Raw genomic sequence first — 18,643 nt, forward strand, 5'->3', positions numbered from 1 at the left:
AAGTAGAATACTGAATGTATAGCCATAGGCATCTTTCACTAACAAAGTATAAACAAAATTTTGAACCTGCCTTCTCCATCTATTTTTAAATACTTTCTGATAACTCCATTAATGTTCTGTTTGTAATGCTTGTGCTGAATTTAATGTCTTTGTTTTGTTTTTAATTTCAACAAATTTTCGCATCCCATGTTCCACAATGTGTATGTTAAAATAAAAAAAAAACGAATTTACAAACTACGTAACTAGCTAACTTACAGTAACAAATAATTTTTCTAATATTCCTAATATTAAGGCCCACAAAGAGCTTTATCTTCTGTAGTGAGCAACAAATGTGAGAAACAAAAACTCAAACAAAAAAAAAAAATTCTCTTTAGTTACTAGATTCTAAAATTATTAAGACAAATGCATTCAACACCATAAACCATAAATTACACTGTATGTTACTTGACTTGTTGGAGCTGAGAAGGTAATTTCCTGTGTTCCAAGTGCCTGCAGACTTCTGTACCTGAGCCTGCACTGCCATCTGCTGCTCCTTGATATGAAACACACACCAGGGAGCCAACAGAGCGGGTGGGTTGAGGGGTCATGTGCTGCATTCAAGTACTCATCGTGAATACCTAACTTACAAATGCAAGTTGTGTATTCAAAGCCTTTCCTTGGAAATAATTAACAGATCCTGGCTTTTGTCTGTTTTAGAAATCAAACATAACAAAGCTAGCTTGTCCCATGGAAAATGAATGTACAGAAAGACTTGCACATCAGGGGTGTAATGTCTCACTCTCATGGCACACCACAATATGACACTATGACAACTCGGATGAGAAATATTGGCTAGTAACAACAACAATACACCCCAGATAATGTAACAAATCAATATCAAATCACCACACACGCCTGTGAAACAACTCCAACCTTATGTCTGCTTTTTCTCTCTCTCTGACAAATCACAATGTGATGCACTTTCCATCCAAAGCCATCAATCTGCCCCTTCTAACAAACCTATTACAACTGACTGGATGTGAGCTGTCATGAAGTCGCACACTGGAATCTTGCAGTACCTCACAGGTCAATCAGCAAAGCATTGATTAGCCTGACAAACACCTCTCACTGAATCAATCATAACACACAGTAACACAATGAGCTGCCTTACCTTAAACCGGTGTCTGTGCAATTTGGGCCTCGACTCATTTTCCAGCTTGAGCTTGTTGTGCCATTGACCCTAGATCATGGTAAAACAACAAAAAAAGGTCAATCAATTTTGAGAGATAAACATTTTGATTTTCCCATAGAGGTAAAAACCACCCTCTGATTTTGCCAGGTCTGTGTGTGTAAACACGTGCACCATATTTGGGTACAATAACACAAAGCCAAACAGCTTGGTCAATTATGTTATTAGACACATTTTAGGAAGATTGAATAAAAATTTAAGTCTGTTGTTATAATTTGTTTTTGGGACAAAATAAATAATGACGGAGAACCTTGTAACATTCACTTGTACACAAAGTAAAGGTGGCAAGTTGATGCTGATTTGTTGTGCCTGAGTACCTGAGTACTTGAGTAGAAGGCAACCCCATCTATGTGCTACACTTGGTTGTTTGATGTGTTCCCATCTCTGAAATCCAGACACTTTTGGGGAATAATGATTATAACTATGCCAGTTGGGGATTTGTAGTTAATATTTCAGACAGCACTTGAATGCAGCTGGTCTAATCTGGTCTAATCTGGGCTTGAACGTCACCAGATGAGAGATGACATCTGTGAATACTGGCTTTAGTGTTCAAGTGAAATAAACGCATGGCTGTCATTTTCTGAGACAAAATGTCTATAACAACTTGCCAGAAGGTTACTCTTATATCATGCTCTGTTCTCTGTGTTTCTCTTTTCTTGCCCAGAATGCTTTTACCCAGAGGAAAAAAGGAGATGGAGCAGCCTGAGGGTAAGGCGGCTTATCAGATCATCATCCATCCATCTCCATCCTGCTCCATCTCCATGTCTTTTTTTTCTTCCTGATGTTGTTGCTATTGTTGTTGTTTCCAGCTGTTCCTCTAACCATGCAGAGTGCACCAGGCCTAGGGCCTCATCATAATGTTACACAATGGAAAAACATGCATTTCACACGTAGTGAAGAGTATTGTATTTGTATTATTGTGAATACATGTTTGGGCATATTTATTTTTCATTTCTAATGTCCACACTTAATTTTTTAGCTTATATAATAAACACTTTGAAACTGAAGTTATTGTAGGGTTGTGTGTTATTGTTGTTATTTGATACTTTTACACCTCATGTCCAGCATGGAAGCACCTCTTGATGTTTCCCTATACCTGATGAGAGGGTTTTATTTCTTCCTTGGGATTTAACCTGATAACAATTTAACATGGTTATCAGTCATCACTATAGGGACACCTCTTGTCACATATGAACTTGGACAGATTTGTCATTTAACCAAAGAATAAATAAATAAACTAATATCTGAAGTATCACAAAGGGTTGTCCTTCAGCTTGTAGGTAAAAATTATTCTGTAAAAACCTTGTTTTTAATTATACACCAAAGCGTTTCATGGAAAATGGTAATTCATATAATATTGTGAAAAACTATATACTTCCTATGTAACACCACTGTGGTCCAATGTAAACAAACAAAACAACAATACTGCAGTCAAAAGATATTTTAGATTTCTGGGACCATACAATGTCCTTAAAGATATGGTCCTGAGGTGAAGCTTGCCATTTGCAGAGCAGTATAGTGTTATTTTGGAAATTATGATTTAGTTTTGATAAGATATATTTCATCAAACATATGCTGTTCATTGTGTGAAGGCTGACTCAGTTAAAAGGAACAAGATGGCTGTCACGCAAAACAAGCTAATTATCAATCATCAAACAAACCAAGACAAAATGTTACAAATGTCACATGCACCTAGAAAGTATTTCCCTCTGAAATTTAGTTCCTTCACAGATAATGTCAGTGTTTGTTTTGTTTTTATGGTTTGCCCACAGGGAGGGTAAAAGTTATTGTCAGGATAGTTGTTCACTAAAATGATAAATTAGTATTCATTGCAGTTTCCTACCTCGTGACCCCCGCGTCTCCTCGGCTACGTCTTGTTGGTCCAAAGTAAAGGAGACTGTGGCTTTCCCTGTGCTTTTGGTTGCTTCTCAATAGTTGTGTATGTTGGTACGTTTACATCCATTCTGGTAGCGGTAGTATGCTAACATCCTCTCAATGCGCCTGGCTACTAACAAATGTCGCATTTTAATTTACAATTTTGGACTTATGAGCGATTGTTTGAGGCGTGTCTCCTCCTACTGTAAGTAATAACGATGGCTGTGCTTTGATAATGGGACGTTTCAAACTTATAATCACCACATCATGCTCTTTTGCCAGCTCACCTCAGTGTGTACCGCCAGGTAACTTCCACTCTACACTTCCACTTGATCGCAGCGGCCTCCTGCTGCCGATTGTGCAGCTGCGTCTGCCTGTTTGGGCGGGCTCGATTGTGATTGGTGGAACAGGCTGTAGATCATCAACAACAGCGTATGAATGGTGCACAGAGGCGCTAAGGGCGGCGACGATGACTTTCCAGGAAATAATGTATCCAAGTATCCATGAGTATTATTTGTTAATGTAAACAATTCTTGAAATCTAGCATTTCAAAAAATATTAAATTTCAAGGAAAAGTCCTGTATTAAAAAATTCAACTTATGTAAAAGTGCAAAAGTATCATCAGCAAAATGCAATTAAAGTATCTGAAATAAAAGTACTAGTTTTGCAGTAAAATTACCCTCAAATTATATAATAATCTGACATAATCTTTGATATATGTTTTTGCAGCATATTGGATAATTCAAGTTTAAAGATGAAATGTCTCTTTAATGGAACTGATAACAACTCATAGACATCTGAAATGCACATGGAAAGGGCCCCCAGTTGCTTTTTTGTGAGTGGTCAAATATCAAAAAGGTTGGAACAATGAATTTTATAAGCTTATCATATTTGTTTTGTGTTTAAAATCTTATCTGAAAAGTATTTTGTTGGCTTAACTTGCTCTTAAAATAAATGTGGTGAAACTCTGAAATGTGATGTAATAAAAATGTAAAGTATCAGAAAATTGAAATAGTCAAGCAAAGTACTTACTTACCTCTATTTGCATGGTTAACTTCTAAAAATGAGAGGCTACAGCATAGATGAACCAGATGAAGAGATAACTGTGAAATATTTGCTGGGAAGTTTTGCTCTAATTAGTGATATTGACTGACTTATTGATTTTTGTCTCTACCAGTTGGACCCGGGTTCTACCCCTCTGGGATGCATCAGCTGTCAGTACCAGAGGACTCAGAACGGTGGGGCGTAGACCCTTCATACACCATGACACACAGTGCAGAGGCCATGGCCAAAATAAAAGTCATTGGACGAGGCAAGAAATACAACCTGATGGCTCAAGTGATACCCATATATGGCTTCGGGATCCTTCTTTACATCCTCTATATCATCTACAAGGTGATTACTATTGCTGGCCTGCATGGTAGGCAGGGTGTATGATTACAAAATACTGTATATGAATATAGTGGTGTAGTGTTATCATACAGCTTTACACTATACTATATAATGTTGCATATACAGTATACTGCACTGTATAATGTTGTGTAAATACAGCAAATGAGAAATACCATTGTGATCTCTGTGAAAGTAAGGATTATGAATTTACTTCCCATTTAAGTATTTTAATGTATGTTTGATACTAATGTGTTCACAGCTGACATGTAAGGGGAAGACTACTAAATCAGGAAACTACACTCCGGTAACCATGGCTAATATGGAGGAAGAGATTAGTAAGTACTTTTAGCAATTTCAAGTATTTGTGACATAATTCCCAAAATTATCTGTATTAGTTCATAGATTTTAACGGCCCTAAGTTTCCTATATAGTTGAATTTGATCTGATCATGGACAATATGTTAACATTTGGCTTTTCACTATATAGTGACATGAAGTTTTTCAGTGAAATAGGGTCAAAGCCAAAATACTTTTGTTATTGTAAAAAGAATGCAGTGTGTAAATTACATTTTTGCCAACAGTATTTGTTGGTACAAAGTAACCACACATTTCTTAACATATGCAGGTGTGTCACTGTACATATGAATTTACACACCTATATACAATTTGTACATATACTGTTTAAAGAAAAGCGCATTATGTTTTGATATTAAAAAAAATGATCTCTCTTGTAAATCTTGTAGCAACAGATAATGAGCTTGCCAGGCTTCAGGAGAGACTAGTGCAGACAGAAAAGATGATGGAGAGGATTGTCTCAGCAAAAGGCCGTGGTTCTGGGAGGTAGAAGATTTTTTTTTTCTCTCTCTTAACACACTACTATTCACTGCCCATAGGACATGAGAACCAGAGAGATTGCTTCATATTAGGATAAATCAGGGTAGCCCTGGCATGGAAATTAAAACTCAAAATTAAAGAGAAAATTATTCAAAGGCGGAAAGGCCATTGCCACATTTTACTTAACAGCTACTGCTACTGCTTTATTCAAAATTCCTTAGGTCATATAATAGCATAAATTTTTTATGAAGTGAATTCATGTCTAAGAAAATGGAAATAAGTTTTTATAAAGCAAATAAAAACAGATCCTCACAGACTCAATATTGTAGTCTAAGTGTTTTTAATTGATATAGAAAACAACTCTAATCTGGCCCTTGTCTCACTCAATTCGGGCTTAAAAAAAAAAATCAAGAAACCAAGACCAATGAGAAAGTATGCAACTTAACTGAACTGGCATAGGGTTGTGTACTATTGCACAGCCATCTTGCCTGACTTCCAAATCTGTGCTGCTCTCTAGTGGCAGAAGGAGGAAGAGTAAAACGTCGACATCAAAGAAGGAGGAGAAATTACTCAGGCAACTTCGACAGATCACACAATTGATGCAAGAGGGCCGGCTGGAGGCAGCCTCCCCAGAGATGGAGGCCGAGGAGGTCCCCTATGGTGCAGACTGGGAAGGTATATGCCTGAATCAGAATCCCCAAGCTCCTAATGAAATTTTATAAAATGTAATATCTGTTGCACTTATGGCAGAAGATTTTGGCCTCAGAGTAATCTTACACATTTTTAATGATAAGAAGCTGTTTTATGCAACTAAACTGTCATACTGTATTTCAAATGATGTCTGTTTTTAAACACCAATGCAGGCTACCCAGAAGAGACCTACCCAGAATATGATGATCCCTATGACAGCCGAGGATTTGACACCATTATGCTGGAGGAGCACAGCAGCCAGCCCACTGCTGAGGCCCTGGCAGAGAGGATGTTGCAAGAGGAGGAAGAGATCATGGCAAGAAAGCTGTCTGTAGTGCAAGAGGAGGATGAGGATGAAGAGGAAGAGGAGGAGGAAGAAGATGGAGAGGAAGAGGAGGAGGAAGATGAGGACGAAGAGGAAGAAGTGGTGGAAGCAGGGCAAGACATAGAAGTGGTGGAGGAGGAGGAGGAGGAGGAGGAGGAGGAGGAAGAAGAAGAGGAGGCAGAGAAAAAGCAGTTGCTCAGTCCTCGTTTATCCCGGCCTGCGGCAGAGAGGGAGCAGGAGAGACTTGGACTGGAGGTGAGCAGAGAGCTACAGAATGGAGGGAAGAAGCAAATAAGCTTCAGTGACCGCAAAGATGTGTTCCACTACCCAAAAGAGGAAACTTACGAGGAGGAAGAGGGAGAGGAGAAGGAAGATGAGGTGGAGGAAGAGGACGAGGGGACAGAGGTAGAGGAAGAAGAGGAAGCTGATGAAGATGACCCAGTGATAGAGGCAGAGAGCCTGCTGTTCAGCTGCGAAGGTGGCTCAAACCCGGAGGAAGAAGCAGAGGAGGATAAGGGAGAATATGTGTTAATGTCAGCGATGGTGGAGGATGACGGTTGTCTGAACGCTGACATGCCTAAAGAAGTCGGGGTGAGTGGGCTGAGGATGCGGAACAGAAGGGAGACGTAAAGGACTTTTCCTTTACATAAAATGAGTTTTTAAACATACAGTGAATTCAATGTCCCTCACCTCATACATTCTTAATTACTCATCCCTTATCTGTGAAAAATATTGAACACAAGCTAAATAGAGATACACCGTAGTAAGAACTTCTTCCAGGAGGGTTTTGATACAGTGTCCACAAGCAGACAAACAGTGAAAAAGTTTCAGTTTCAGTTTCCAGAAACTCAGGCTTGAGCAGCTTTAAGCAGTTAAAATTCAGAGGACTCCCCACATGTCCTTTTTCTACCAAAACAGATTTGGAACATCAATTGTTATTTTACTTCACAGTCAGTGACATAGACTGTTCGGACTGTTCTTAGTTTAAACGGTCCTGCACATAGACGCCCCGTTCCCCCACTTGTTCTCCTATGACAAGTTAGAATGTAAGAAATGTCTATTGTAATTATTGTTTCTGACATTTGTAAGGAACATAACATTGCCGTTTCAAAATTATTTTTATTATACATACCTGTATATCCGATTACAAGTACACTGTAAATAGCACTTTAAATTTTAAGTTTACCGTGACAGCTGTTACAACATCCTTAACATCTGTCTTTTAACATGAGCTGGGTTTTGTGAATGTGTATTAGTGTGTGTTAGTGTTAAACACAATAAAATGTCTAAGGCTAGCCCCTTTTCTGGTTGTGACTCACAAAGCAACAACTGAGTCTGAAGCTAAATCTCAGAGGAATAGAGATATTGATGAGTGGATATAATGGTGAGATCAAGCAGCAGCAATCCCCACGGTCAGAGCTCTCTCTCTCTGATCATACAAAAATGCAAAGCAGAAAACGGCACCAGCAAAAGACAGACAGGAAAGAAAAAAAGACAACCGATCATGAGAAACACAGCTTTAGTCAGTCACAACAGGTTTCAGTATCTGTCTGTATCCAAAGCTTGATTGTCCCAAATATCCCTGTTATGTTGGAACTGTTATTTAGGAAGGCTACTATAGCATTAAATAATGGCACCACTCCTCAACAATTAGCTTGTATACACGGTTGTAGGCAAACCAGCAACTCCATAGTATTGTACTGTTACAGCCATGCAAACATTTTTGTTCATTGTTGTAAAAAAAAAAAAAAGATTCCAGTTGGCATTGCTCCTCAACCTCTAATAAAACATTACCATGTTCATCTTATGTTCTTCTACTTCTTTCATGCATCATTTAGGCGTTGACTCACCCCTGTAAAGACTATCAATACATCTTGCTAGTAGATTTCAGCTTTGCTGTGAATGTTGCATTTACTGGTCCAACAAGAAGCATAAGTACAGCATGGCTCAGAACAAGGCGATTAATAAAAATTTTCTGGGACTGGAAGAGATGGTATCTTTACTGTTGCCTTGTATTAAAAGAGGCTGCATTAAATTCATAAACATGAAATTCATAAGAATACAGGAGCTTTGGGTTTGATTGTTTTTCTTTTGTTTTGTTTATCTGAGAGTACAGGACACATGTTTTGACTTACTGAAGTTTTATTTTTTTTCCCATGATCAAAGGACTGTGTCTATACCACCACAGTAAATTGTACACCATTAACTGTACATTACAACGAGAGCACTAAAAACAGAAAGTGAGAAGACGTTTGGTGCCTGGACACATGTATGAAAAGCAGACTTTACAGCAAGAGTATCAACAATTTTAAAATAGAAATTTAAAATAGTTAGAACACAACTGAGTACAAGAATAGCACATTTGATAAAGATTTCCTCATAACCCACAGTAACAATAGCGGTATCAGAGATTGTTCTTTGCCTTCATTCAGCATTTTTTCAATGGTCATAAAATACAAAATACTATCATATATTTGAGAAAGGATACTGCCCCATAAAGAGCAAGAGGAATAATAGTTTTGAGTAAAAATATGAACAGCAATAAACCATGTGATATAGAAACTTACTGCCAGTCAGATGAGGAATGTACCAAACTCCACATCAGTGGCGCGTAAAATTAATCAAACACGTAAAGAGCAAGAGATGAAATATGTGTTAGCTGTGGCAGATTCACACTTTCACTGTGTGTTTGTTGGCAGTAAGTCAATCCGTGTTGAGTTTGTTTCTTCCAGGTAGGAAAACGTCATAAGATATGAGCACAACCATAAGCCTGAGTGCCTTGGATATTATATCTGCTGCCTGATTTACAGTACAATGTAAATAATTATTCCCCTCTGTAGTGTAATGTGTGGAGGACCCTAAAGGTTACTTAAATGTTCATGGACAATCACTAAAATGATGTCCAGTGATGTGCACTTTGGATTATTATCTTCTGGAGGTGTTGCAACCCCAGCTATTTAATCAATCTAAATGAACTTTGCAATAGACAACTTAATTCAAAGTAGCTACAGAGAAATATTTCCAGTGCATGTGAGGACAGCAAGAACAGCAAAGACCAGTTCAAGCTCAGCTCATTTGACAGCCAAAGCGTAGCACTGGAATTAGTCTTCAAAGGCACAATAAAGTATGTACAGCTATATCTCATCCACTAACAGACTTCAAAGTAAAGTGCACCATCATCCTGTACATTCACATACATGACACTGTGACACAATATTGTATATGGTACACAGCACAGTGTAACATGCCTTTGCCCTGTTCGTGTCCAAGTCGCTAATTGTTTCGTGTGGATACAAGAGATTTTCCTTCTTGTGATGCTAATTTATGTGCTTGCAGCTCAGTGGAGCCAGTACTGCTGAAACTGTTGCAAATGATAACAGAAAACAAAATGAGCATGTAATAAATACATAAATAACAAAATAAATATATTGTGACGTGCATGTTGTTATTAATTCAGTTACTATATAAGCAGTGCTCATGCTTGAGGAAGTGTGTGGTGTTGTGTTTTTTTTTTTTTTATGTGGCAGACTACATAAAATCCAGTCAACTTTTAAAACTTACTGATGTGTAACTGTTAGTTATAATTTACAGATAAAGAAATGTTAAATTTCTCTAACTACTACATAAAGGAAAAAGTGTTTGTTTTTATAATGTCATTACGGTACAAAATGACTATAGTTATCAAAAACAAATTAATTTGATTTTGAAAGTGGATTACGCTTTGTGCTTGTTTTCTTCCACTGACCAAGACCATCCTGAGGTCCCACCCCCCAACACGCACACATACACACACAAAACTTGAGGCCCATAGAGCATTTTGGGAAATGCAGGACTTCCAAGGTACTGGGGTGGTTTGAAGATCTCTAACCAGCCCCAGGGACACATTAACAGCCCTTTTTTAGAGGACAGATGGATCAGTTCTCTGCTGAACTTCAAGCTGGGATCTATTCACAGGCTAACTTGCTGTCAAAGCTGGAGAGGGCAATGGCAAAGGCTTGCAGGGCACACATTGGGTAGTTATAGTCCATGGTGAAGACATCTTCTGCCACACGGCCAAACTGCATCACAATATAGTCGGCTACAGGAGAGAAGAACCAAAGGCACAAATGTTAGATATGCTTCTTTGAAACAATGTTTTCCCCTCCTTTTATATTAATTTATTTTATTAATTAGTTAGACCCAAAGTATTCATTATTAAATAAAAAATAAGTCATTATGAAACAATCAAATGAATATATATATATGAACAACCTGAAACCTGAGGAAGTGTTTAGGACTTGAAATAAAAGATTCCATCTGAGTCATGGATGTATGGTTTTCCCCTTCTTGATTAAAATGCAGTATTTTATTCACCTTCAGTGTTTTCAGCTATCTTGTCATAACATTTAGTGAGTAAAGAATCGCACACATAATGTATATAATGTAACCATGACGTTGTTCAGAAATCAAATAAAAGCGCCGTCCGGGTAACCAAACAGTCATATAACCAGAATGACAAAGGTTTGATTCCAGCCAGACACCACCTTGTTGTGTATTATCACTTGTGTCATTTATTTCTTTATTACCTTCTCTCATTGTTTGCACTTTTAGTTACTACTCCAACCTCCGATGTATAATGGAAAGGACTGTATATTTCACAGGGGGGTGCTATACTAAAACCTACCACTGTGTGAGTCTTTTGCTCAGCACAATATGACGATAACATGGCAAGTGCACAAAACATGGATGTGTTCATTGTATTTAATATTAAACCCTTTAATAGATTATAGGTATGGAACTCACGGTCATTGTCGTGAATGATTTGGAAATTCTTGACGGACGCCTGAGTGACTCTGCCATGGAAGTTGAGTACATAGGATTGTGTGTCATCGTTCCACACAGGCGTCTTGTTGTGGAGTTCAATCACACTCTCTGTGTTCTTGTTCTGCCACCTGGCCAGCAGTGACTCATGGTCCTGTAATGGAGACAAAAACAACAGCTCTGGACATAGACATCACAGATATCAGATCAACTAAGAAAATATTAGAAGAGGCTGAATTTGTCAGCACAGATATGGCTATTGAGAAATTAGGTAGCACATACATTTCGTGGGCGAATAGACACTCTCTCATGATCCATGTTCATTCCAGGAATGATGACACTCATTTTGCGAGGTCCTTTGAATCCTAAGACATTGGTTTCCTAGATGGAAGAGATGATAAACCGTACTGTAAGCATGTTCATCCAAAAAACTTACGAAGCTTAAATAACATATGATGACATAATATGACATTACGTATTTAATGCAATATGTCATATTAAACATATGTCACATTTCATCACAAAAAATACACAAGACAAATTAACATGTATTAATCTGAAGAATTATACATTTTACCTACAGCACCTTGTGCAACTTCTGAAAAACATTTGTGAAAATAATGCATGTTCTTTATTGAACTAATAGCCACAACCTAAATGTTAATGTTAATGTATTCAGGCTACTGACAGTTATCTGTGAAAGTTAATGTCATTCTCCTTTATAGATAATTCGTTGGATTTATACTTGGATAGAGGATAACTTGATTTCAACCTGATAATGGCAATGCCCTGACTCCTGAGTGTGTTGCATGACTGACTTTATCTGATTATCTGAGTCAGAATCTCTAAATGAAATTGTGCATTTTAAAGGTCACCAGACACATTAACCTGGATGTTGTATTTTCAAAGCAAATACAATGACATGACATGATATACAGCAGTTTTTATTGTTGCTTAATAGACTGGTTACTTCAAACCAAGTAAGCAATAATTAAAATGCTTTTGTAAATCATACATATCGCTGTATATGTAATCACTTTGTATTGTAACGTATTGCCATCCCATGCCTCAACATTTGTCTTCAACAACACGAAAACACACAACTCACATAGCAAATGGCTGCTAGTTCTTGACGCAGATTGCTAGCTTCGAGGCTGGTGGTGCTCTTCATAGGGTTTAGACCACTGTCATACACTGTGAACTTGGTTCCCATGAGGTTAGACCTGCAAATAAGTGAGAACATACTTGAGACATCTGATTGTTGGTCCATGTCTGTGTTTGTGTGTGTGTGTGTGTGTGTGTGTGTGTGTGTGTGTGTGCGACTGTTGGCATGAGTGAGAGAAATATGAACATGAAGAGCATAAGGAGCATTTCCCGGTTGGTCACTGAATAATGTGTTCAGATTTTGTAATGTGTTGGGAATGGACGCTGCAATATCATGTTCCAGGAAACATAAACAGCTATGTTGCAACTACAAATAAACAGTAATGGTACCAAACTTGTGACTAACTTGTGCGATGCCTGTTTTATTGAGAGCAGTACATTTTGCCAGCTAACTAATCGACTGATACAGTGGAGTAAACTGCTACAACTTGCCTTACTTCATGTAAGTGTGACATTTACAAAATAACGAAATATGCCTTCTCAGACTGATGAGAGCGTGTACATGTACAGCAAGTTGCATCTTCTCATAAAGTCTTTCGTTTTGCTACCAATTTATAATTTATAAAAAGGAAGAGCAGCCGTTTTAAATATTCCATTTCAGGTCACTCTGACTGTTGAACATTAATGCAGTTTTTGTGCTTTGATGGCAGAGACTGTAGGCTCTGGCTTCCCAGCAACATCATGGTCGGATCCAGATCCTGACCACAGAGGGAGGCAAGTGGCCAGTGGCTAGTGCTTTCCCTTTGAATGACCTCTTACCCTAGATGAGGCTCAAAACAGCTTGCTGGTGAGAGTTTGCTGTGTAAACTGGAAGTGTACCTGTGATGTGAAATGGCATTTGAGTATCTTCTGTATATAAAAGAAATGTTATTCTGATCATGTAACCTGAAATCCCTGATTTAAGATTCCTAATACTGCCTCTAGTGGGGAAAACACTGCGCTGTAGCTCTGCAGCTCTACACACACATGCTGCATTCATATCATCGCTATAAAATGGTGATTCCTAATTCTACCAAATATGGCAGTATCCATTTGCTTTATGCACAGGTGCTATTATTAATTGTTTTGTATCTGTGTTATATTCTTATTAAGGCAGTGCCTGTGTGAACTCCAACACTGTAGCTTTCATTCTGTAACATCCCAACACTGTCATAAAAACACACTCAGGAGTTGACTGCAGCAGTTTACATGTATGTGCGCATCATAGGTAGGTAGTATGGTCCCACAATGGTTTTTCAAAGACACAGCTTTGAGCCGCTGACTCTGTGTACCTCTTAAAGACCATACCTCTTTTAAGCCAGCCCCCTCAGGAACTTGAGAAGCACTAGATGAAAGGTCACTGTTGATTTAAATTTAGATCTCCATCATTCAAGTGGGATTGTGATTGCAAAGGTTTGAGCAGCGCATCGACCAACAGTCAGGCCAGCTCTGAAGATTAAAGGCTGCACAGAGCCATATTTGATTAAACTCCTGAGGAGTTTCCATGGAGCCACTAACACAGCCTTAAAGCTGTCTCTACGGATTATGTCACTACTCACTTCCCACCGATCTTACTGTGGCCTTAAACATTAAATGAAATTACAGCTAATGTATATTTATGAGCAAGGCAGGAAAATACAGGGTTCATACAATAATGTAACAAATATGTTTTTATTTAAATGAAAAGTTTTCATTCGCGTAGCTCGGAGAGTACAAAACATTACATATGTGAGTATTAATATAGAAGTGCTGTTTAGTACACACCGTTTTGTGAACCTTACTGTAAATCATACAATTCTTTCACTGGGCTCGTGTAGCAAAGCCACTTAGGACTTACCTCAGTTTACCAATGAAGCTCTCTCCACCTCTGGACAGATCAGTGGGATCAATGGAGATGAGGTAATTAGATGTCTTACTCTTTTTCCTCTTCCTGCCAGCCAACAGAAACACCTGTGACGAGCCAAGTCAGAAAACAAATTAGAAAAACACAAGCTTCACCAATGTGCCTACAGGCAATCTCTTTATTTGGACGCACACAGCTTGAAACTAAAAAACATTCTCTTTTCAATAACACTGTGTTCAGCAGATGGAAAACAGATATGTCTAATGAAACACTTTGCACCCGTTGCATTCAAATATATTGGCAGATATCCTACATGAATGTATATGCAGCTTGTAGAAACTGTGCCACTTATTGAAGGAAAATACTTGAATGTGCAGAGTTTGCAAAATGTTTAATACTACACACTGTACAGGTATTTCAATTGGTAAATTCTGATGTTAACGGTAACAGTGCTTCCGCTCCCTGGACCCTTCTCACCTTCTTGCCATCCTCTCTCTCCAGATGAAGATAGTAGGTGGGATACATGCCTCTGTCCATGCCCTTCTTGTCTCTGGTGATTCTGCACTTCACTCTCACTCCCTGGGGTGCAGGTCGCAGAGAAAACTCTTCAAGGTCGTCTACATCGATGGCAGGTTCACTGACTGGCGGAGTGGGTGCTGAGGCCACCTCCTGTAGGAGAGAACAGCCCACACAGGCCAGGACCCCTGGTGAGATGGTGGACTGGTGAGTGATGCATTAGAGTTGACTTTCATTAGAACAGAGTAATGAGTCTGAAGATCAAATCGTCCACTGGGACTGAGAATTAGCACACAGTGTCTAAAATAAGGACCCGGTGTAAAGATGGAAGATGGAGTTGAGTGGAGTGGAACGAGGGGCAAAGAGAAAGGATGGTTTCGGTACAATTTCATTCTGAACTGAGTGTAGAGGCTGGCTTTTTAAGGAGGGTTATCTGACCTGAGTCCTAATTATCACACCTGAAATGCATGAAAACAAAACCTACAGTATGTTAACTCTCTGTAACCTCAAACACTAGACCGGGCAATTCCACAGCTTACCGACTTCAGGTTAATCAGAAGTATGCAAAAATAACGGAACTGAAAATAACACTTAAAAATAAACAGCAAATTAAATAATAAAAAATACTTAGTAGTATGTTTGATTTCATAAACTGCACATTAATGTTTACAATGGTTCACCTGAGCCTTTATGATTCAGGTGTGTATCTTCCAAACAAATCACATATTTTCTTCCTTTCAAACTCTTAAAGGCAAATTCAGTGTCTGAACCAGATTATCGTTCCACCACCTGCATACAGTACCATCTGCACTGTAACATACCCAGCAATATTACTATGAGACATCTGTGTGGCAAATAAATAAATGACAGGCCTGGAGTAATTCCTGTATCATTTGCAGAAGATGAAAAAAAAAAGGCAAAGGGCAACTGCACTTCATTTGCATCAGATTAAGACGTAATGGTCTGTTACTGTACTTTCAGCCATGAAACTGTTTTAAATGCAGTCCAGCTGAGCGGCAAGACTGAATCTACAATTATTTTCCTGCTTGTTATTTGGAGGTAAAGGGCACTGGACAGAATAATGACACATCATGCATGTGTGAGTACAAATGTGTGGACTTCATTTGACCTTGCATGACTTCTTGCTAGTGGCGGAACCTGGTCTCGTGTTGCTGTTGAGCTGGGAGGAACTGGAGCTTATTTCATCTTCATCATCCTCTTCTTCATCGAAATTCATACTGCTGGATATACCTTCACAGACAAAAAAAGAACATACAGAAAGAAAGAAAGAAAGAAAGAAAGAAAGAAAGAAAGAAAGAAAGAAAGAAAGATGTCACTGATTTTTCCCCTGCTGTTAACCGGTTACATGAAATGTTGCACATTATTTGTCTACTATTACATCTCATTGCTTTTAGCTGCTTTACACCTCTGTAAAAAAAAAAAAAGAAAACATCTTCACAGTCTGAAGCTTAAATACAATAACTTGTACACCATGTTTGTGTGTGCAACTAGGTTGTGTGTCCATTAAATGAATCCAGGCGTCTGAACGTAGTGGAGACCCACTGGAATTTCTAATAGATTTGAGCTTAGTGGTCACTGTTATCTCTGGTGTTACGGCAGGACTGTCTATTGTTTCCTGTTGTCGTCTAGAGTACGACCGATACTCGGCAGCATTTAATTGCATGAAGTCTACTGCCATTTAGTGTCTGACTTTCCATGCATACTGATATCCAGGTAAATTTAGGTGATAAAATATTAAAGGTGAGTGCTAGCAGCTTTAGTAAATTAGTAAAGGCAACTGTTTCCAGAGGTGAGTGAGTCCAGTCATCCATACCATGCAGGTAAATGTTAACTATAGTGATGGAACACCACATTTCTAGCTGGTACACATGAGGCTGTGTTTCAACCCCTTTGGAAATGTGGAAATAAAAAAAAACTTATCTGGTGTAGAATTGCTAATTACAGCTGTGCATACTAAGGAATACAGTTGTTACAATGTAGTTATTTTAGCAAATAAATTACCAGAAAAGAAATTTTAACCATACTATGTAATGTCGTGAAAGAGTAAACAATAGTGACAATTTGGCCATGTTAAAATCAGTCACTGTACCAGTCAGTAAAGCCACAAAAAATATGATTTGTAAGTGTCCAACATCTGAATTTGTTGCTATTGCAATACACTAAACTATAGAGTGTTTATTTTATAAGGAACATATAATGGGTATATTAGGAATCAGTGTTCTCAGTGACTCTCAGATTTCTCAAAATTCAACAAAAATTACATTACTAAAAAAAATATGTCAGGATCATACATTAGTGTCTGAACCATATCATTCAGACATTGGCTGTAAAAATGGCATTTCTATTTGCAGTGTAAACTTCTATCATGAGTCGGTGTGTTTGACCATCCTGTCAAACAGAAAGCTGGTTGTGCTGTTGCAGATGTAGTGACACTGACAGTACCTTTCTTGAGCATGGTGACGCGCAGATCCTGTTTACTCTGTGACTGGGTGCAGCTCATGACAGGCTCGCCCTCGCCCTCCTCTGTGGTGGGGTGACCCACTGTCAGGATCTGGATCTGACCATCATCCTGCTGGGAAGCCAGGCCATCGATTGCTGCTGCGCCACAATACCACAAGACTCCATCAGAACACAACTGCACTAATGATCGACAACTGGTGCCTCATGTTAATATACAGTAAAAAAAAAAAACAACAACAAAGTCAAGCATAACCTCAGCACTTTCCTCTGTACATGAGATAACAGTTCCGCTTAGCTGAATGTGTGGATGTTTTGTAAAGTTTTTTTTTTGTCTGTCTTTATTTTTCAGTTAGCCACTAATGTATAAGAGGAAAGAATATTATGTCCTTGCTGCTACAGAGACCCCCCCCCCCCCTCACAGTAGAAGTGCAAAAATTGAATAAAGGTGATGGGAGACATTCTACAGTACTGTTTTAAATGGTTAATTTGTTTGTTTGTTTTTCTCTGCTTGTGTATTTTATTCCATGATTAAAAGAGCTGGAAGACTTGCTAAGAGGAGGTGTGCATGTAAGAGGCCAGACGTATTTGTTTTTTGTTTTATTTGGATTTTGTTTTTTTTTTTAGTATTTAACCAGTCTTTTGTTGGATATTTAATTTCAGATGGAGCAGCTTGAATTAATCCTTCTGAGTAAATTCACTATTTGAATCTCTTCTGTTGCCTTGATTTAGCTGATTTTTTTTTAAGAGCGAGAGTATAGTATCTTAGTAAAATCACTCTCCTGAAACTGTGTTTCCTCGTGCTTTAGAGAATCAGAGAGTGAGACAGACAGATGGGGAGACAGGTCCATCAGTGGTGAGTTCGGCACTACTGGCCTGATTAATCTTTTACCCCAGTGGAATCCCATTAACTCTTTTCCTTTTTTTTTTTCTGGGACAAAGTCATTTCAAAGATGAGCATCTACTCTACCACGACAGATAATCTCTAATGTCAGAAACGTGTGAGCAAACTATGGATTACAAAGATTAGTCAAATATGCTGTAATAAACCTTAGGTTGTTATAATATGACTGGGTGCTTTGTGTATCGCTTCATTATTGTTCTTTAATGATACTTTTGTGTTTAAATTCCATGGCGAATATTTTATCTGTTACACAGCACATTGTCCAGTCTGGAATAACACGCTGAATGTTGAAAAGCATAGAAGCAAAGAGGAACAATCACAGACTTGTAGACATAGTTGGAATTCACCAGTTCAACACTTTTTTCCTCTTCCATATTAAGATTAACTCATGTGTCCACTTACGGTGTGTGTCAGCAGGCTCACAGCACCCGTTACAGATAGTTGAGCTCTGGCAAGCATGACACCACAGCGGCGGTTAAGAGGGCAGTTTCACTGGCTGTGTTTGTTTCCAGATGTGGCTTGAAAAATCAGCAGGCCAACCATTAACTGAGGGTAGACAGCTGCAGCTGCTGGATAATGGATTGCGCCTCTTCTCTTTTTAAAACTGTGGACTGCT

The 18,643-nt window shown here is 38.5% G+C and overlaps 2 protein-coding genes across 4 annotated transcripts in view; one reads left to right on the plus strand and one right to left on the minus strand.

The window, feature by feature from the left end:
- Positions 1–1,781: 1,781 nt before the first annotated feature.
- ric3a (RIC3 acetylcholine receptor chaperone a) lies at positions 1,782–8,150 on the plus strand. Its single transcript, XM_023405549.1, has 6 exons — positions 1,782–1,936; positions 4,281–4,498; positions 4,755–4,830; positions 5,238–5,334; positions 5,846–6,003; positions 6,192–8,150. The coding sequence occupies exons 1-6, from the start codon at positions 1,819–1,821 to the stop codon at positions 6,971–6,973; spliced, it is 1,449 nt and encodes a 482-aa protein (XP_023261317.1). The 5' UTR covers positions 1,782–1,818; the 3' UTR covers positions 6,974–8,150.
- Positions 8,151–8,467: 317 nt separating this feature from the next.
- Positions 8,468–18,643, minus strand: part of tub (TUB bipartite transcription factor) — a 39,181-nt gene continuing 29,005 nt past the window's right edge. For 2 of the 3 annotated variants that reach the window (XM_023405546.2, XM_023405548.1), the window contains exons 5-12: positions 17,109–17,264; positions 15,775–15,896; positions 14,607–14,798; positions 14,124–14,236; positions 12,252–12,366; positions 11,426–11,524; positions 11,126–11,297; positions 8,468–10,421 (exon numbers count right to left, since the gene is read on the minus strand). In XM_023405546.2, the coding sequence (XP_023261314.1) occupies positions 10,288–10,421; positions 11,126–11,297; positions 11,426–11,524; positions 12,252–12,366; positions 14,124–14,236; positions 14,607–14,798; positions 15,775–15,896; positions 17,109–17,264 (1,103 nt within the window). In that variant the 3' untranslated portion in view covers positions 8,468–10,287. The remainder of the gene's footprint in view (positions 10,422–11,125; positions 11,298–11,425; positions 11,525–12,251; positions 12,367–14,123; positions 14,237–14,606; positions 14,799–15,774; positions 15,897–17,108; positions 17,265–18,643) is intronic. The other variant, XM_023405547.2, reaches the window with a different exon arrangement.

The sequence above is a fragment of the Seriola lalandi genome, unplaced genomic scaffold, assembly GCF_002814215.2.
Source record: "Seriola lalandi dorsalis isolate HSWRI2012SDOR001 ecotype SW California unplaced genomic scaffold, Sedor1 jcf7180002054278, whole genome shotgun sequence".
Lineage (NCBI taxonomy): Eukaryota > Metazoa > Chordata > Actinopteri > Carangiformes > Carangidae > Seriola > Seriola lalandi.

Bases quoted from the DNA above. Each gene is read 5' to 3' on its own strand.
- ric3a (XM_023405549.1), top strand. From the start codon at position 1,819: ATGTCTATAACAACTTGCCAGAAGGTTACTCTTATATCATGCTCTGTT. The intron at 5,335-5,845 runs GTAGAAGATTTT...GCTGCTCTCTAG, and splicing joins AAAGGCCGTGGTTCTGGGAG to TGGCAGAAGGAGGAAGAGTA. The intron at 6,004-6,191 runs GTATATGCCTGA...ACACCAATGCAG, and splicing joins CTATGGTGCAGACTGGGAAG to GCTACCCAGAAGAGACCTAC.